Consider the following 21425-nt stretch of genomic DNA (forward strand, 5'->3'; position numbering starts at 1 on the left):
CAATAATATGAGGCTGAATATTAACAAGAAACTCAACATACTTGAGCTAGCAAGTTTAAATTGTATCCCATTCTCACTGCTTGAGAGAGGATTTTGTAGAGCAGTTAAACTCTCCTAAAGATTGTGTTATTGGATTAAAATTAATTGCAAGGGGTAAACTAAGCCAACATTGTAGTTGAAAGTTGCTATCAGGAGCATTAGAATCTGAATTATTATGATTTAGAATTTAAGAAATTATAACACTTGACTTTATTGATATTTATGTTTTTGCTTTTGTAGGTTTCATTGATTTCATAGTAGAACCAACATTTTCTCTTCTGACAGACTCAACAGAGAAAATTATTATTCCTCTTATAGAGGAAGACTCGAAAACCAAAACTCCTTCCTATGGAGCAAGCAGGTTTGATTGTTTTCTTTTTGTGTGTCTTTTCTCTTTTACTTATAATTATCTTTATTATTCCTTACATTAAGCAGGAAGTTCTTAGAAGAATTACTAGGTAGTATTGCCACCTAATGGCTCTATAATATATTGCATCTGCCTTTGAAATTAGGAACTTGATGTCCACTAGAAAAAATATCCAAGTTTAATAGGAGTATTACAGAATCATATTCAGTACTCAGGATAATAAATATTATTTGAATTTTTATTGATATGTATGAATTATATTCTGGATATATTAACATATCCAATCGTGGTAGGCAGTTGGGAGAGGGGAATTGTGTTGTGTTGCTAACAAATCAATCACAGCCCACTTGTATATCTAGAAAGATGCCTACTTCAAAGTTAGCCTTTTAGACGACATGAATACAATGGATCTGGATAATGTGTAATAGTAAAGTCCATTTATATACAATTTAAAACATTTCAATCTAGATTTTTTTAATTGATAAATGTGTTAAAAGATATTATTTAAAACGTCCAGTTGCAGAAAAATTATGCTAAATTCTTGCCCATATGAACACATAGCTGTTCCTAATAACATACCAACAGGGTCCTTAAGTGTTGCCCTAGTGAAGAAACAGAGGGAATGTTCTACCTGAGAAAGAGCCGGGTTAGCCTGGTGATTAAATGATGGAAGGAGGGGCAGGGATGGTTATCTGACTTTGAGCTCCAGAATGCTGGTATCTCTTTTGTGATGTTCACCAGTGGACTCACCACTAAGTCAGCTTGTCTCAAGATTCTGCTCCTCTCTTTAGGCCTCACCCACTGCCATCCCCACCCCATAACACATGCTATGGGATTATGACCTGCTGCTCTGGCCCTGTCCACGCGGGGAGGAAGGTGAGCAGCACTGGGCCTGAGCTGCTGCCTTCCTGCTTCTCCAGCTGGTTTTGTAAAGTGTTTCAGGCTTTGCTTCCTTGTCCCATATTCTGCCCTTGGCATTTTCTGGTTTCTTTGGTGTTACTATTAGCTCAATAACCTATATGTTATCTCACGTTGCTGATTCCTTTAGACGATCAAATATGAAAGGCACCACCAATGATGGAACCTACTCCCCCGACTACTCCCTTGCCAGTGTGGACCTGAAGAGCTTCAAAAACAGCCTGGTGGACATCATCCAGCAGAACAAAGAGAGGTGGAAAGAGTTAGCTGCTCAAGGTACAGTTTATGAGGCCTTCTTGCCATCCCTCCCTGTCCTAATGCCTCCTCTGAGATGCTGGATTGGGTTTCTCCCTAGATTTCCTCTTTTACAAAATATGCAGGCTCTTAGAGGTATTTATAATTTGGCTATTCATAAGAAAATTGATTATCCATAAGACTTTGACTATTCATAAGAAAATTGGTTTGTCTGTTAAATAAAAAGAAATTCTGCTCTGTGTGTGCCATGTAGGCTGTAGAGATATTGACGTGAGTGAGAGTAAAGTGGATGTGAAGGAAGGCTGGGACAATGAAAGAGTGATAAAGTTTTACATGGCATAGCATCCTCCTGTTCATTTCTAGAGGTGCTTTTAATCCTGTGTTTCAGGCTTTCCAAATAGATTTTGTGTTGCACTAGGAAAGCAAGACTTTGTGTCAGAGATTTTTTTTTTTTTTTTCAGTTTTACTAAGTTATTTCTTTGGCTGACAATTTCACTTATGAGTTGGAAAGGTCATTTGTAATCTGCTACTGAAGAAATATGTCCCTGGCATATCATAGGTGCTTTAAAGTTATTTATTGAATGTGTTTTTGAATCAAAGAATGAATAAATAAACTTCGCTTTGAGTCTATTTATTCAGAAAGCAAAACAAATGAACATATTCTCAGAAATAGAAAGAAGACAGGAGGGAAACAAGATTTCTGAAACACCTCCTATGTACCAGGCATTTTACATGTATTATCCTATTTCCTTTTACAACTGTCTTTTGAAGTGGAAAATATTATGCTCATTTTACAGTCTGGAGATAGAAGATCATACAGCTTCTAAGCGCTAGAGTCAAAACTGATTCTCTACCCAAGGTTTTTCCCACTGCATGCTATTATACTGTCCCGTATCTTTCAAGAAAGTATGAAATATTTGAGTTGAATATGAGTTGAAATAATGAGTTGAAATATTTATATTCAACAAATCCAAGAATCCAATTGACCAAAATGCACTCTTCTCTAAGAAAGTTTTAACTAAAATAAGCAACAGTGAACCCCAAACATCAATCCATCACTTAGAATCTATTTGTAATAAAGGAAGCTCTGTGTCAGAATTGGATTAAGTACTACAATTGCTCTCTTTCTAATAAACTTTATTGTGTTTCACACAGAGGTAAATTTTAGATTTGCATGAAGTTCTCAACTTACATTTCTGAAATTGAGTAATAATAACTCAGTCCTGCAGGTATAAAATGTAGAACCAAGATTTGAACATAGGAAGTCTGGCTTTAAGCAAATTAAAATCATAGAGCATTTTAATAATATAATTTCCAAGGGTACTTATGTAGAGCATTCGTTTGAATGAAGAAACTTACGTTGAATTTTATTTATAAAATTACATACTTGGTTTCTATTTCCAATGCAATGGTAAACTAGATAAACTTAAAGAAATATGGTGAAAAACAACTAGCAATGCTGGATGAAATATTGCTGAAAAGAAATTGGCACCCGTGGTGAAAGTGAAAGTGTTAGCTGTATCTGACTCTGCGAACCCATGGACTGTAGCCCACCAGGCTCCTCTGTCTGTGGAATTCTCCAGGCAAGAGTACTGGAGTGGGTAGCCATTTCCTTCTCCAGGGGATCTTCCTGACTCAGAAATCGAACCCAGGTCTCCAGCACTGCAGGCAGATGCCTTACCATCTGAGCCACCAGGGAAGCCCTGGCACCCATAGGACCTGTTCAAATAAAGATAAAACAGAAATTCAGAGAAATAAAGAGACTCTGGAGCCAGGATCTCTCCTGAGGGCATCTGTTTGCTGAAGCCATGGGTTTGCAGACTGAGTTTACTACCACATTGGGTTTATGCCAGAAGTGCAAATTTGGTTTTACATTTAAAAATTCTATTACTGCACTCATCATATTAATGATAAAAGGAGAAACATATAAGACCTCAAGAGACGCAGAAAGAACATTCAAGAAAATTCAGTATCCATCCACTTTTTAAATTCAGAGGAACATTCCTAATCTACTATTTTTGTTTTCCCACTTGTGTGGCCTTCATTCTTACTGCTTGAGGTTTCTTTTTTATCCCAATATATTTCTTTATGGTTTGAAATATTTGTACTCTATTCCTATTATTTTCATAATTAATTAGAAAATGTTAAGTCTAATAATAATAGTAATCAATAATCAATAATAAATAACAGAAAAGTTAACCAGTAAGTTTACCTTTCCACCAAACAACAGAAAAACCTTAAAACAATTTTTAACTGATATTTTATTTTTAAAAGTTTTAGAAATAGACTTTATATTTAGTAATTAAAATTTAAAACATCTTGAAATTCAAGAGGACAACGTCTTTTCAACATTGTTTTGAAAAATCAAGCTCGTGCAGGAAGACCCCTCCAAGGTTCTTCCTCTGCCAGCCAGATACGTTCCTCAGATAACCATAGGAGAGCTATATCAGACCTTCCAGGTCTATTTGATTGCTGGGAATTTTTTTTGTTAAATCCTGATGGTCTAGCAGTTACTCCAAACTTGGACCACAATCTCAAGCTTGCAAAGCTGTGGGGTTTCCAGATTTGTTCTAAACTAAATCCTCCACTTTATATTGGAGAAACTGTTTTTTTTTTTTTTTTTTCCCTGTCTTATCCCAACACAAATTGCGTCTACCTGTGGCAGCAAAGCTGGTTTCCATTCTCAAGCTGGTGTTGGCGGGGGAGGTTGAGAGCAGCTCCAGGCAAGAAGGTCCAGATTCCTGCCGTTTGTACCAGAATCTCCAGGAATTTTTCAAGAATAAATGCTTCTCAAAGTGTTGTGTTGCCTTGATTGATTTCCAGTGTGATGGAATAATTGTTTTTGTTCATGTTTTCCAATGCTGTGCTTCTTTTCTGTGCAGGCCAACTGAAGTCCTCTCTCTCCACATGGGTTTTGGGAAAATTAAATAAGTTGATTTATATAATTTTCTTACAGGTACCTGAAATAGTAGCCATTACATGAATTGGCTTTTATTATTGTAATTATTCCTTACTGTGCTTCTGCTATGTGTTCTAGGAACTAGGAGTACAGTAAAAAACAAACAAAACAAAACAAAAAAACTAGAAACACTTACCTTCATGAAAGAATTCAAGTTAGGAGCAAGATTACAATTTTAAATAAGGTGCATAGGAAAGATTTTACTGAGAAGGTAATAATGTCAAAATACATGAAGGAGGTTAGAAAGACCCATGAGGAGGTCTGGTGTAAGGGGTTGGGAAATAAGTTTTCAGACAGAGGAAATGACCAGCACTGGGAGGTGGAGCTTGGCTGACATGCAAGAAATAACAGGAGGCGAATGAAACAGGGAAATTAGGCAAGTGGGAATAATGTAGGCATGTGGTAGGTGGGTAACGTGACGCTGCATCATTGGTTTGGGTCCGAGAAAGGAAACCCAATATATTTTAAAGAAGAAAACTAAAATGATACGAACTGAAATTTTAAAAGGATTGCTCTGACTACAGAATGGAAACTATTATGTTTGTTAAGTAAAAATGAGAGTGGTGAGAAGGAGGCAAGAAGCTGCTGTTCACGACCCAGAACAAAGATGTGGGCTCGTTACGGGTAATAGCGGTGGAGGGACAATGTTTAAACTGTGGCCACCTGATCCAGTAGGCATGAGTGGGGAGGGGCAGCACAGAGATTGGATTCTGGGTATATTCTGAAAGTAGAACTGGGAGAATTTGTTAATAGGTTAGATGTGCCATCTGAAATCCAGAGAAGAGTCGAGAATAATGCCAGTTTTCGGTTTTCTTAAATGTTAACCATGTATGAGTAAATTTCTATAATCATTTTGCAGAACACTTTGGCATTCTCTAGCAAAGCTGAGGAGGCAATGCTATATTTCCCCCAAATCTCACTTGTATGTTTTTACCTTAGAGAGACTTTTGCTCATGTGCATCAGAAGACATAAAACATTCATGGCAGCATTGTTCATGAGTGCAAAAAACCTAAAAACAGTGGCAAAACGGATTCATAAACTGTGATTCTTATTCATGTTCACACAGCTGTTAATATAAACCTTCATTGTGAATATTAACAGGGATGAAAGACACAAATAATATTAAGCAAAATATGCAGCTGCTGTGTAATATAGCAAGACACCATTTATAGAAAGTTTAAAAAACTGAAAACTGAATAATAGATTTTAGAATACACACTAAACAATGATAGGGGAAAATATTCATCATTGTTCTAGGGAAAGGATGGAGAATTTATTTAGGAGTTAGTAATATTTTATTTCTTTAGTTGAGTTCTAAATGAACACCGATGTTCATTTGATGATTATGGTTATGCCTAACATACATGCTTTATATATGTAATATAATCCATTTTTATGAATAGAATATTTCATAATAAAAGATTTTTAAATGTGACCTGCTGCAAAAACACAGCAACCAAAACAGATATCTGTTTTGAAGTCAGTGTGTATCAGATACTGCCATTATAATTTCCCATTGCCATCATCTCTAGTCTAAAATATACTGAAGATGAAGGTTTCCTTATTATAATTACATTAAGATGAAAATAAGCAGGTTATATGATGCTGAGAACTTTGGAATATTAATTAAACATCAAGGTTCTGAGAAAATGTTTAATCGTTATGCTACCTCTGGACTTCCCTGGTGGCTCAAACGGTAAAAGTGTCTGCCTACAATGCGAGAGACCCAGGTTAAATCCCTGGGTCAGGAAGATCCCCCTTGAGAAGGAAATGGCAACCCATTCCGGAACTCTTGCCTGGCAAATCCCATGGACGGATGGAGGAGACTGGTAGGCTACAGTCCATGGGGTTGCAAAGAGTCGGACATGAGAGAGACTTCACTTTCACTTTCATGCTACCTCTGAAACTATATTTCATACTTATCTCAAAAACATCCCACTAATCCTAGAGCCGTGGGTGGTATGGATGACTAGGTTCCATGGTAGGTAGCTCCTGGGTCATCAATAAAACACTTTTAAAAATAATAATTTCATTCAATAAGTCTTCAATTCAGGATCTGAGAATGTCTGTTAAAGAATGTTGTATGAAAATTCATTCCTTTTTTAAAGCTATTTTAAACTTTAGACTTTTTATTTTGTATTGAGGTATAGCTGATTAACAATGTGATAGCCTCAGGTGAAGAGTGAAGGGACTCAGCCATACATATACGTGTATTCATTTCCCCCCAATACCTCTCCCATCCAGGCTGCCACATAACATTGAGCAGAGTTCCATGTGCTAATCAGTAGATCCTTGTTAGTCATCCATTTTAAATGTAACAGTGTGTACATGTCCATCCCAAACTCTCTAACTATCCCTTCCCTCGTCCTTTCCTCTGGCAACTATAAGTTCATTCTCTAGGTCTGTGCATCTCTTTCTCTTTTGTAAGTGCATCTGTATTATTTATTTTTAGATTCCACATATAAGGGATGTTGTACAATATTTCTTCTCTGACTTCACTCTGTATGACAATCTCTAGGTCCATCGATGTTGGGGCAAATGACATTATTTCATTCTTTTTAATGGTTGAGTAGTATTCCATTGCATACATGTGCCACATCATCTTTAGCCATTCCTCGGGAACATTCAGGTTGCTCCCATGTCTTCGCTATTGTCAACAGCGCTGCAGTGAGCATTGGGGTGCATGTATCCTTTTGGATCATGTTTTTCTCCGAATATAGGCCCAGGAGCTCGCAGAGTCATATGGTAGTTCTATTTTTATATTTTTATACATTCCTTTTTTGATACAGGGTATTTTCAAAAAGTAAAGTCCTTAAATGGCAAACACAAAAAGGAAAAAAATGCTTTCTTCCATCCCAAACTCGTTTTGGTTAAAGGTATCCATTTAGAGTGAGTAAATGCCTTCATTATCTATTCAGCCTTCCTTAGCATCTTAGGAAGATGCTAAGCATCTTAGGAGAAGTCTCTGCCTTCTTCTGTACTACTCAAGAGCAGACAGGAGATTTTAAGAGAGTATGTGGCTGTCTTTCTACCGAGGCATGTGGAAGGAAATGGTGGAGAGAGTCACTTTTCTATTTCTACCTATGGATTTTCAGACAAATCACATAACTTTTCTTACCCTCCATAAATATTATTATTGGGAAAATCATATCTTTCCTAATGAAGGAGCAGACATTCCCATAAATTCTGACCAGTCTCCATTTATGCCCCAGAGTTCTAAATGTCTATAGTGCAGCATTGAGAACAAGGCATCAAGGAAATGAGAAAAAAAAGAGTACATTTGATGGCCAGTGGGTGAGAGATACTCCCAATTAACCACCAAGAAAATGCTTTACAGAAAAGAAATGTATAGTTTATAAAGTGCCACATAAGAGTAACTCATTTTCACTGGTGACCTGCCTTCCTATGTCATGAACAATGCCTGTGTCTGAAGCTGAGATGGAGGAGTAGATTAGATTTTGTTTAGAACAGCCCCAAGTGGCAAACACAAATATCTGTTCTCCCTCAAAGCAAAAGCGTTGCTTTTTTAAGTCACCTGAGAGTCATTCTCTTTAGACATAAGAATTCCAAACTGACCTAGGTCCACTAAAACTAAAACCATAAATGAATCCCAGATCTGTTTTCTTTCCTATCTTCTCAAAGAGAATGTGTACTTGAGAAAAACTAGTTATGTCCCAGGGTGAAATCTGGGTGGTCAGTCTGGAATGGAATGCACTGTGTTTCTTACGGTACTGAGTAATTTTATGATTTATTTGATATTGATTCAAACCCCAAAACACTAGGCACAAAGAAGATTAAGAAGTGGAAAAGGAGGCACCGTGAGAACTGAGACGCTCCTGGAGTCGCATTGTGCGCAAATCACAGCTGTTTAGAACCAGAAGGAAACCTAGAACTAGCTTAAGGCAAGCGTGACATTTTAGAATATCTATTAAAAATGTCAAACGTACCAGTGCTTTCTAGTTTCTTTTTGTGACATAGTCCCTACATAGTTGCTCTAGAGGCATAGAATGTGTTCAGTATAATATCATTCATCTGAAACTTTTGAAACCTACTTTGGCTTAGTAGTTCATATGCTCCACCAAAAAAAGGGAAAATAATGGAGTTATTATTAGATTCTCTTTGATATAAATTTGGGGGAATTGTCATCTTTATAATATTAATTCATCCTATTCATATCTATCTTATCATTCTTATGTCTTCTTTCATGTTTATCAGAAAACTTATTTTTCTTTGGTAATAATAACAATAGTAATGATGACAGAAAATACTTGTTAGTGATATTACATGTTAGGTACCCTACTAAGCATGTAATATATTATGTAGTCACTTAATATTTATGATTAATAATGCTATGTTTAAAATTCCTGAATATAGTTTGTTGGACTTGCCATCAGTACTTTATATTTTTATTGGTTTGTGAATGAGTATTTCTTGCAGGTGTATAGAAATACAATTTGCCTTTGAATACTTTTCTTCTACAAATCCCTGGAGGAGGGCATGGCAACCCACTCCAGTGTTCTTGCCTGAAGAATCCCATGGACAGAGGAGTCCATAGAGTTGCAAAGAGTCAGACATGACTGAAGCGACTTAGCAGGCACACACAGGCACTTCTACAAAGGACAGTTTTTTCTTCTCCAAATGTATACCTTTTATGATTGTTTCTTTTGAGACAACTACACTAGCAAGTTTATCTAGAATGATCTGAAATGGAAGGAATGATGGCACTCAGCTTGTCTCTGAATTTAAAGGAAGATGTTTAATGTTTCAGCATGGTGGGATATACCTTAATTTCTTTGATCTGCTCTTTATGAGATTAATTATATTCCCATCAATATTAAGAAAATAAATTTGAAATAAAACATTTAGTTTTAACAAATGTCTTTTCTGTAGCTTTTTAAAATAATTCACGATTTTTCTTTTTAATTAGTTCATGCAATGAATTATATTCATAGATTTTTAAATGTTGAACTACCTTATATTTCTTGGATAACTCAACTTAATTGGTATGTATTACCTTTGTAAGATACATATATATATATATGTTACTTTGGCTTGCATTATAAAATTTATATTTGTGGATGAGATTAGCTGTTGTTTCCCTTTCTCATACTGACCTTGTCCAGTTTTAGTACTGAGATTACAGTAGCCTTATGAGTTGGAGTTTGAAAATTCTTGACTTTAAGTGAAATTGGTAGGACTACCTTTAAAATACCATTAAGCTCAGTGTTTTATTTGTGGGTTAGTTTTTATCTGCTGATTCAGTTTCCTTAATGTTTACATATAATTTTTTAAGTTATTTAGTGTTCAGGGTTTTTAAGATTTTGTGAGATACAGCATATTGCAAAAGAATATATAAAAACATATATGTAGTATTTATAAGTTAAGAAGAAAGTATACATTATTTTAATCAGATCAGATCAGATCAGATCAGTCGCTCAGTCATGTCCAACTCTTTGCGACCCCATGAATCGCAGCACGCCAGTCCTCCCTGTCAATCACCAACTCCCGGAGTTCACTCAGACTCACGTCCATCGAGTCAGTGATGCCATCCAGCCATCTCATCCTCTGTCGTCCCCTTCTCCTCCTGTCCCCAATCCCTCCCAGCATCAGAGTCTTTTCCAATGAGTCAACTCTTCACATCAGGTGGCCAAAGTACTGGAGTTTCAGCTTCAGCATCATTCCTTCCAAAGAAATCCCAGGGATGATCTCCTTCAGAATGGACTGGTTGGATCTCCTTGCAGTCCAAGGGACTCTCAAGAGTCTTCTCCAACACCACAGTTCAAAAGCATCAATTCTTCGGCGCTCAGCCTTCTTCACAGTCCAACTGTCACATCCATACATGACCACAGGAAAAACCATAGCCTTGACTAGACGAACCTTTGTTGGCAAAGTAATGTCTCTGCTTTTGAATATGCTATCTAGGGTGGTCATAACTTTCCTTCCAAGGAGTAAGCGTCTTTTAATTTCATGGCTGCAGTCACCATCTGCAGTGATTTTGGAGCCCCCAAAAATAAAGTCTGACACTGTTTCCACTGTTTCCCCATCTATTTCCCATGAAGTGATGGGACTGGATGCCATGATCTTCGTTTTCTGAATGTTGAGCTTTAAGCCAACTTTTTCACTCTACACTTTCACCTTCATCAAGAGGCTTTTTAGTTCCTCTTCACTTTCTGCCATAAGGGTGGTGATTGATATTTCTCCCGGCAATCTTGATTCCAGCTTGTGTTTCTTCCAGTCCAGCGTTTCTCATGATGTACTCTGCATATAAGTTAAATAAACAGGGTGACAATATACAGCCTTGACGTACTCCTTTTCCTATTTGGAACCAGTCTGTTCTTCCATGTCTAGTTCTAACTGTTGCTTCCTGACCTGCATACATATTTCTCAAGAGGCAGGTCAGGTGGTCTGGTATTCCCATCTCTTTCAGGATTTTCCACAGTTTATTGTGATCCACACAGTCAAAGGCTTTGGCATAGTCAATAAAGCAGAAATAGATGTTTTTCTGGAACTCTCTTGCTTTTTCCATGATCCAGCGGATGTTGGCAATTTGATCTCTGGTTCCTCTGCCTTTTCTAAAACCAGCTTGAACATCAGGAAGTTCACGGTTAGACAATCATTATAGTGGCCTATAAGCAATAGTGGGCTTCCCAGGTGGTGCTAAAGAACCCACCTGCCAATGCAAGAGACAAGAGACCCAGATTCAATCCCTGGGTGGGGAAGATCCCCTGGAGGAGGTCATGGCAACCTTCTCCAGTATTCTTATCTAGAGAATCCCATGGACAGAGGACCCTGGCAGGCTACAGTTGATAAGGTCATAAAGAGTCAGATATGATTGAAGTGACTTAGCATGCATACACATACATGAAATAGTATGCTAGCAAAATTTCACAGTTAGCTCAAAAATGTATGTATACACACACACATATGTACATGTATACATATATGTTTATTATTATTATATACATTTATTACTATAAAGAATGTATAACATGTAATTTATAAGTACTAATATACAATAGTCTTATAAATTCTGTATAGCTAATTGATTCTCTCAGAATACTTTCACCAATTTTTGACAAACTCTTGTGTCTGTTGTCAGCTTATGGTTGCAACTGACAAATGGGTGTCATTCAGACTGATTTTTTATTTATGTCAAGAAGGAAGATGAATGTACAGAAATACATGTCTGAATTTAAAAAAACAGGAAAGGCATATTCAACTTCACTTGTTCATCAGAGAGGGAAATGACTTCTTTGTCATTTAATTGGATAATAGTATTTGAAGAGTGGGGGGAAATTCCCTCAATATTTTGTATTATTTATAATGTAGCAACTATAGACGTGACACACTTTTAAAGTCAATCTTTATTTTTATCATTATCTGCACCATTTTAGACAGGAATAAAACAAGAAATCAAGCCCCAGTCTGGAAGGTTTGATGATATCCATGGTGTGAATATTCCCACCATGGCCTGTTTCAAGCTGTCTATATAATTTCTCTAAACATGGAGTTGGGAAATGGCAGAAATAATTAAGCTCATGATATAGATAATAGTAAAATGTATCAAAACAATTATCACATGATGGTTTGTTTAGAATACAATTTATTTAGACCTTTGTTTAGAATACAATTTATTTAATTGTAAGTTTATATAATTTTACTTTTAAGAATAAGTCGGTTTAACAAATAGCTTGTAAATTTTTCTAAAATGTAACAATTGGGTTTTAATGCAGTATGCTTTATATGATCTGCCTTCACCTCCTTCATCTTGCTGATTCGGTTTCCACGTCTCTTCTCACTTGCTTCCTTACTCCAGCCACGCTAACCTCCACACTGTTCTTTTGTTTCCTTTCTTACCTGTCAGATACCCTTCGGCTTTAAGAGCTTTCACAGAATCTTTTTTAGAAAGTCCCTCCCTCCTTCTCCCTCTCTGCTTTCAAGTCCAGCTTCAGTTGTCATCTTCTCAATGAATTACTCCTCCCCTGGAAAGAATCTTCAAATTCCACCCATGTTCCTCCCTTGCCCCCTGATAATCCCCACCAACTATTTTCCCATAACACATCACTCTCCAGCCTATAAATAACTGACTTATCAGCTTTCATTTTTATTGTCTCTCTTGTTGTCACTGTTGTTCAGTCATGTCCGACTCCTTGTGACCCCATGGACTGCAGCACACCAGGCTTCCCTGTCTTTTACATCCAGAGTTTGCTCAAACTCATGTCTACTGAGTCAGTGATGCCATCCAGCAATCTCATCCTCTGTTGCCCCTTCTCCTCCTGCTCTCAATCATTCCCGTTATCAGGGTGTTTTCAGTTCAGTTCAGTTCAGTTGCTCAGCTGTGTCTGACTCTTTGCAACCCCATGAACTGTAGCACACCAGGCTTGTCTGACCATCAGCAGTTCCCAGAGCTTACTCAAACTCATGTCCATTGAGTTGGTGATGCCATCCAACCATCTCATCCTCTGTTGTCCCCCTCTCCTCCCACCTTCAATCTTTCCCAGCATCAGGGTCTTTTCCAATGAGTCAGTACTTGCATCAGGTGTCTTTTTCCCAATAAAAATAAGGTTGGTGAGGACAGGGATGTTTGCCTTGATCACTCATGTATCCCAAGATGTGAGAACGGTAGCTGTCATAAATTTGAAACTCAAGCAATTATATGATGAAAGAAAAACAGGAGGCAGAAGAGAGGGGGACAACGAGGGGAGGAAGGAGCAAAAGAAAAAAGATGGGAAGGAGAGAGAAAACCTACCATCCAGGCCAAGAAATAGAATATTTCGATGGATTAGTAGTTCTATAAGTCCTTCTCTGATCATTTCTTTCCTTCTCTCCCTCCCATTATCTAATCACTACCCTGAATTTGTGATAATTATATCTTTTCTCTTTTTTTTTTTTTTTAAAGCTGTTACTCCTATTTGTGTAACCTTAAACAATGCATAGCTTAGTTTTGCTTATTTTAAAACCTGGTGAAAATGGAATCATGTCATTTATATTCATTTATGTATAGTTTTCCACTCAATGCCATATTTTGTGAGAATTACCCAAGATGACCCAAATAGCTGTTGTCTATTTCAGCAAAGATTTTTGGATCCTGACAGGCAACATGAGGCAGAAAAAAAATATATCCAAATACTGTACAGATTTTTAAAACTATAAATGTTTAAGTTTTTATTTAATAAATAGTATACAACTATACTATTTCTTAGTCCACAAAGTGGGTGCACAAATAATGTAACTTCCATTCTTTTTCTGTGACCAAGCAGAGTTTCTAGCTTAAGTCCCTTTGTTGCATGATTATAGAAAGCTTGTGTGCATAAACTTATGTAAATGTTTTAATTGAACCAGAGTAAGCTTGGCAAGCACTTCCCTAGTGGCTCGGGTGTAAAGAATCTACCCACAATGTGGGAGGTCCGGGTTCGATCCCTGGGTTGGGAAGATCCCCTTGAGAAGGGAATGGCAACTCACTCCAGTATTCTTGCCCAGAGAGTTCCATGAACAGAGGAGCCTGGCGGTCTACAGACCATGGAGTCACAAAGAGCTGGACACGACTGAGCGACTAATACAGACACACACACAAGCTTAGTAAATGTAGGATATTGGGGAGGAAAAATTAAGATTTTTTTTACCTCCTTTTTCTTCTTCTTTAGCTGGCATCAAAGTCCCCAGAGACTAATGAAGTGTTATGGGTTTGGGATAAGCACAGTCCTTGTTTGACTTCTGGACACTCTCCCTCTCATCCTTGACTGATATCCTCCCATCTGTTTCAGGCTATTAGCTCCTGCTTCTGACCGTGAATCCCTCATTTCTATCACTATGGGCCAGCAACACTTTGCTGTCCGCAGTCGGCTCACTCTCTTTCTTCTTTACTTTTGACGCTTCTCAGGCCTAGAGGACAGGCTGCTTTTCCTCACATGTGACTGAAAACTGCTTTTCTGGACGTTTTCTCTCACTTGCATATAGCCAGCTCTACCTAAGCCTTGTACCTGAGAGCACCTACCTTGCTTCCACCTCGCAAAATTCCAGATATGGGCACTCTGAGGAGACAAAGTTCTCCTTTACTTGTAGATCCCTGATTTTATTTCTTAAAATCTTTCATACTTTCCTGCTTAGAAATAACCCCAAATGTGACAGGCCTGGCTAATCCCAGGGTCCTGTCTCAGAGGCTGTAAGTTTCTAGCTTTCTTGTATCTTTCAATTCTCTTCCCTCTCCCATTTTCCTTCAGTCCCATAGGAATGGAAAAATTGCCACTGGAACAATGACTCAAACCTTTCCCACCTCTAATCTGAAGGCTACCCTTAACTTTCTTGTTATTCTTGGTAAAAACCTCAGTCCATGTCCATGAAATGAGAAACCTGGATCTTCTGGAGGTATGAGTGGAGAAGTAAAGGACTTGACTAAGTATTTTTCAAGAAACTTTGTCCCATACACGGATATGGCTTTTGAGTCTGAAGGCTAAGAGTATATATGCCTTGTTTCTGGGTACTTCAGTAATAATACCTATGTCTGCTTGTCTGAATGAGCAAGGACCTTGGTGACCAGTAAATGGGAACAAAACCAGATAAGTTAATAGTTCACAGCATCAGTGCAACAAGGCAAACAGCTTGTGTAGTTGTTTCAGAAGCGAAATTAAAAATAAAGTGATTGTTAAAGTGACTTCATTTAAAACAATATTACTCAATTAACATTTATCAAGTGTTTTGCACTACTTTGCAAGAAAAAATATCAAAGTTTCATTTTCTTTTAATTTGAATGGTTTTAGATGAACTGAATCATGTAATACAAAATGAAATTAAGCTTAAGTCCTTTGAGGTTTTTCAGTGGGGTTAATAGTTTTAAAAATTGTTTTGGAGGGAAACTGACATTTTTGGTCATAGAAAAATCAATTAGAAAAAGAGAGAGAGAATCATCTCCTTGCTAGTAAGGTCCAGTGCAATCTTAAGACATATTTAGGAAGTAGAATTCAGTCAAACCATTGACACAGCAGTACTTAAACTCCCAAACGCCTATATCACTCTGCACTCACATCTCATAAAACTTTGTTAGATTTTTTTTTTATTTGCTAGCAATCCCTATTAGTCCCTAATAGTGCACCTCACGCTTACATCTGTTCCCTAGAGAGAATAAAAATAGGTTTTTTTGAAAAGAACAAAAACATGTCCTTGTTACTTTGCATTGAATTACTTTATAATTCAATACTTTATAATTACAACCTTATAAAAGGTTGTTTATAAATATTTGTTCACAAAATATTTCAGTTACTCTTTCCATTATCTTTTTATAAAACATAATATATTTTATAACTCCTAAACCCCCAGAACTGTGAATCTCCAGACTATTTTTGAGAAAATATTGCATACTTTTTATATGTCAGAAGGGACAAGTAAACAAGCAGAGAGAAGCAAAGTCTTTCAGAGATAAAAACTAGAGCTCATTCTCATTTTCTCTCTAATTATGGTTCAAAAGTGTAATTGCCAGTCTAAATGAAATCTTGCCAGTAATTTTTAAGTCATATTTTAAATTGTGAGTAAATTAAATTATATATTCTATTATATATGTATTGTATTGTTCTTATTTCTAATTTAATCTCTTCAGCTAGCATTCTACATTATATTATTAGTGCAATAGAACAAGAGTATGCATTTGGTAGAATGGAACCTTTGGAAGACCAGAATTATAAAGTTCTAAGAGGTGGCATTCACAAAAGCCACTTACTTAACCCTCGAAAAGCTTAAGGAACAGTTCACACAGTGAGTATGTGCTTTATTGTTACTCATTCACTCACTCACTCATTTATTGTCAAGACATGACTCAGTTGTTTTCAACCCTGGCAGCATATTAGCATCATCAGGACTACTTTGTTTTTTAAAAGTTCAATTGGCTCTCCAGTGTAGAAGTAGTTCAAAAATAGAACACTTCTGTGTTTTTAAATTAATATGGAGGACATGAAGGGGAGTGTGGAAAACTTGATCAGCTCATGGTCAAGGCAAGCCAAGAACTGAGTAGGATCTGAGCCAGCTTCACACGGGCAAACTGGACCAGGGAGTAGCAGTGCGTACCTTGATAATTCTGTCCTATAAAATATCACCTTGGATGACATGTCTCTATCCTGGAACGTTTGCCTTCTCCTCTGAAAAAGTCAGTGGACTCTCTCTGTACTTTATCCTGTTCTTTCCTCCTCATGTAATGCACTTCGTGGACCCCCTCATTCACTTTGCTTATTAAAATCTTACCTATCAACCAAAACCCCATGAAAATGCCTTCTCCAAGAAGCCTGTTACTTACATAATAAGTATAACCACCTCATTCATGTTTAGAATCAAACCCTATTCCTGCCAGAGATGCTCAGAGGGCTCAAACAAACCTTGTGTGCACCAGGACCCAGCAGAAAGGAACAGTGATCCCACAAAAGACTGACCCAGACTTTCCCAGGAGTGTCCAGGAGTCTCTAGTGGAGAGGCGTGGGTCAGTGGTGGCCTGCTGCGGGGCTGGGAGCACTGAGTGTAGCAGTAAGCACATGCATGGCACCTTTTGAAGGAGGTTGCCATTATCGTCATTACTTCCACCCTAGTTTGACCCCAGGTAAATAGCAGGGAGGGAACACAGCTCCACCCAGCAACAGAAAATTAGATTAAAGATTTACTGAGCATGGCCCTGCCCATCTCTCCCATAAGGAAGCTTTCATAAACCTCTTATCCTTTTCCATCAGAGGGCAGACAGATGAAAACCACAATCACAGAAAACTAAGCAATCTGATCACATGGACCACAGCCTTGTCTAACTCAATAAAACTATGAGCCATGCCATGTGGGGCCACTGAAGACGGATGGGTCATGGTGGAGAGTTCTGACAAAATGTGATCCTCTGGAGAAGGGAATGGCAAACCACTTCAGTATTCTTGCCTTGAGAACCCCATGAACAGTATGAAAAGGCAAAAAGATAGGACACTGAAAGATGAACTCCCCAGGTAGGTAAGGTGCCCAATATGCTACGAGAGATCAGTAGAGAAATAAGAAAGAATGAAGAGATGGAGCAAAAGCAAAAATAACATGCAGTTGTGGATGTGACTGATGATAGAAGAAAAGTCTGATGCTGTAAAGAGCAATATTGCATAGGAACCTGGAATGTTAGGTCCATGAATCAAGGCAAATTGGAAGTGGTCAAACAGGAGATGGCCTGAACGAATGTCGATATTCTATGAATCAGCAACTAAGATGGACGAAAATGGGTGAATTTAATTCATGACCATTATGTCTACAACTGTGGGCAAGAATCCCTTAGGAGAAATGGAGTAGTCATCATAGTCAACAAAAGGGTCCGAAATGCAGTTCTGCTGCTGCTGCTAAGTTACTTCAGTCGTGTCCGACTCCGTGTGACCCCATAGATGGCAGCCCACCAGGTTCCACTGTCCCTGGGTTTCTCCAGACAAGAACACTGGAGTGGGTTGCCATTTCCTTCTCCAATGCATGAAAGTGAAAAGTGAAAGTGAAGTCGTTCAGTTATGTCCAACTCTTCGCAACCCCATGGACTGCAACCTACCAGACTCCTCCATCTGTGGGATTTTCAAGGCAAGAGTACTGGAGTGGGTTGCCATTGCCTTCTCCATCAAAATGCAGTACTTGGATGGAATCTCAAAACGACAGAATGATCTCTGTTTGTTTCCAAGGCAAACCATTCAATATCACGGTAATCCAAGCCTATGTCCCGACCAGTAATGCTGAAAGCTGAAGTTGAATGGTTCTATGAAGACGTACAAGACCTTCTAGAGCGAACATCCAAAAAAAATGTCCTTTTCATTATAGGGGACTGGAATGCAAAAGTAGGAAGTCAAGAAACACCTGGAGTAACAGGCAAATTTGGCCAAGGAGTACAGAATGAAGCAGGGCAAAGGCTAACAAGGTTTTGCCAAGAGAATGCACTTGTCATTTCAACAACACAGGAGAAGACTTTACACATGGACATCACCAGATGGTCAATACCAAAATCAGATTGATTATATTCTTTGCAGCCAAAGATGGAGAAGCTCTATACAGTCAGCAAAAACAAGACTGGGAGCTGACTGTGACTCAGATCATGAACTCCTTACTGCCAAATTCAGACTTAAATTGAAGAAAGTAGGGAAAACTACTAGACCATTCATGTATGACATAAATCAAATTCTTTATACAGTGGAAGTGAAAAATAGATTCAAGGGAGGGATTAGATCTGATTAGATCAACAGAGTGCCTGATGAACTATAGATGTTGGTTCATGACATTGTACAGGAGACAGGGGTTAAGACCATCCCCATGGAAAAGAAATGCAAAAAAGCAAAATGGCTGTCTGAGGAGGCCTTACAAATAGCTGTGAAAAGAAGAGAAGCAGAAAGGAAAGGAGAAAAGGAAAGATATACCAATTTGAATGCAGGGTTCTAAAGAATAGCACGGAGAGATAAGAAAGCCTTCCTCAGTGATCAGTGCAAAGAAATAAATGAAAACAATAGAATGAGAAAGACTAGAGATCTCTTCAAGAAAATTAAAGATACCAGGGGAACATTTCATGCAAAGATGGGCTCAATAAAGGACAGAAATGGTATGGACCTAACAGAAGCAGAAGATACTAAGAAAAGGTGGCAAGAATACACAGAAGAGCTATACAAAAAAGATCTTCATGACCCAGATAATCATGATGGTGTGAGTACTCACCTAGAGCTAGACATCCTGGAATGGGAAGTCAAGTGTGCCTTAGGAAACATCACTACGAACAAAGCTAGTGGAGGTGATGGAATTCCAGTTGAGCTATTTGAAATCCTAAAAGATGATGCTATGAAAGTGCTGCACTCAATATGCCAGCAAATTTGGAAAACTCAGCAGTGGCCACAGGACTGGAAAAGGTCAGTTTTCATTCAGTCCCAAAGAAAAACAATGCCAAAGAATTCTGAATCTACCATACAATTGCATTAATCTCACACACTAGTAAAGTAATGCTCAAAATTCTCCAAGCCAGGCTTCAAAAGTATGTGAACTGTAAACTTCCACATGTTCAAGCTGGATTTAGAAAAGACAGAGGAACCAGGATCAAATTGTCAACATCTGCTGGATCATCGAAAAAGCAAGAGAGTTCCAGAAAAACATCTATTTCTGCTTTATTGACTTTGCCAAAGCCTTTGACTGTGTGGATCACAATAAACTGTGGAAAATTCTGAAAGAGATGGAAATATCAGAACACCTGACCTGCCTCTTGAGAAGTCTGTATGCAGGTCAGGAAGCAACAGTTAGAACTGGACATGGAACAACAGACTGGTTCCAAATAGGGAAAGGAGTATGTCAAGGCTGTATATTGTCACCCTGCTTCTAACTTTTATGCCAAGTACATCATGAGAAATGCTGAGGTTGTTGAAGCACAAGCTGGAATCAAGATTGCCGGGAGAAATATCAATAACCTCAGATATGCAGATGACACCACCCTTATGGCAGAAAACAAAGAAGAACTAAAGCGCCTCTTGATGAAAGTGAAAGAGGAGAGTGAGAAAGTTGGTTTAAAGCTTGACATTCAGAAAAGAAAGATCATGGCATCTGGTCCCATCACTTCATGGCAAATAGATGGGGAAACAGTGTCAGACTTTATTTTTTTGGGCTCTAAAATCAGGGCAGATGGTGACTGCAGCCATGAAATTAAAAGATGCTTACTTCTTGGAAGAAAAGTTATTATCAACCTAGACAACATATTAAAAAGCAGAGATATTACTTTGCTACAATGGTCCATCTAGTCAAGGCTATGTTTTTTCTGGTGGTCATGTATTGATGTGAGAGTTGGACTATAAAGAAAGATGAGTGCTGAAGAATTGATGCTTTTGAACTGTGATGTTGGAGAAGACTCTTGAGAGTCCCTTGAACTTCAAGGAGATCCAACCAGTCCATCCTAAAGGAGATCAGCCCTGAATATTCATTGGAAGGCCTGATGTTGAAGCTAAACTCCAATATTTTGGCCACCTGATGCAAACAACTGACTCATTTGAAGACCCTGATGTTGGAAAATTTGAAAGTGGTAGGAGAAGGGGACGACAGAGGATGAGATGGTTGGATGGCGGCACTGACTCAATGGACATGAGTAAACTCTGGGAGTAAACTCCGGGAGTCAGTGATGGACAGAGAGGCCTGGCATGCTGCAGTCCATGGGGTCACAAAGAGTCAGACACAACTGAGCAACTGAACTGAACTGGACTGAAACTTATTTCTACTGCAGTTAGAATATTTATGTTCTGCCTTCCAAGTCCCAGAATGGGAGGAGAAAAATATATTCAAAAGGAGTATACCAGTATCAGTGCTGGAATAGGAGTGGGAGTGGAGGAGATTCAGAATATGATGTCAATTACACATGCCTTAAAATTCTGATATTCCCCTTTGGAGGTGTGCACCGTCCTCCACCCAATGAGAACCACTGTGTATTATAAGCTATTAGAGTCAGAATGTGTTACGCATGTCAAAACTACAGAGCTTGATAAAATATTGACAATTGCTGATGAGGTCATTCCGAAAATATTTACAAAGGCCTACTAAGTTGAAAACAAATACCTATAGGTTTTTTTTGAGAGCAGAACTCATGTGATGTTCAGTTTTGGATCTTCAGTGGTTACTGCTCAGGGCTGTGTAAGAGCTCTGTTAGTGTGAGTAGAGGTGAGTTGACTCTTTTCTAGTAAAGTCTCATTTTACTGGTGAATTCATATAAATGAAATGATGTTATCCATTATGTGGTACCATATTTTTCTTTGTTAGCTTAAAGATCTAAAATCCACAGATAAATGGCAAAAGGAAAAAGTAAATGTGGGAATATTCCCCCTGAACTTCTCCCATTGCTCAATGTCTATACTTTTATTTTCAGACACCCAATACCTAGTCCCTTGCTGTAATTC

General features: G+C 38.0%; 1 protein-coding gene across 3 annotated transcripts in view; it reads left to right on the top strand.

Moving 5' to 3' along the window:
• PDE1A (phosphodiesterase 1A) overlaps positions 1 to 21425 on the top strand; it is a 316405-nt gene that overhangs the window by 266229 nt on the left and 28751 nt on the right. Inside the window, exons 12-14 of one of the 3 annotated variants that reach the window (XM_055572012.1) lie at positions 280 to 400; positions 1455 to 1600; positions 8322 to 8612. In XM_055572012.1, coding sequence (XP_055427987.1) covers positions 280 to 400; positions 1455 to 1600; positions 8322 to 8368 — 314 coding nt within the window. In that variant the 3' untranslated portion in view covers positions 8369 to 8612. Of the gene's footprint in view, positions 1 to 279; positions 401 to 1454; positions 1601 to 8321; positions 8613 to 21425 lie in introns of those variants that run through there. The other 2 variants (XM_055572013.1, XM_055572011.1) reach the window with 2 other exon arrangements.

This window comes from Bubalus kerabau, chromosome 3 (genome assembly GCF_029407905.1).
Source record: "Bubalus kerabau isolate K-KA32 ecotype Philippines breed swamp buffalo chromosome 3, PCC_UOA_SB_1v2, whole genome shotgun sequence".
NCBI classification, from domain to species: domain Eukaryota; kingdom Metazoa; phylum Chordata; class Mammalia; order Artiodactyla; family Bovidae; genus Bubalus; species Bubalus kerabau.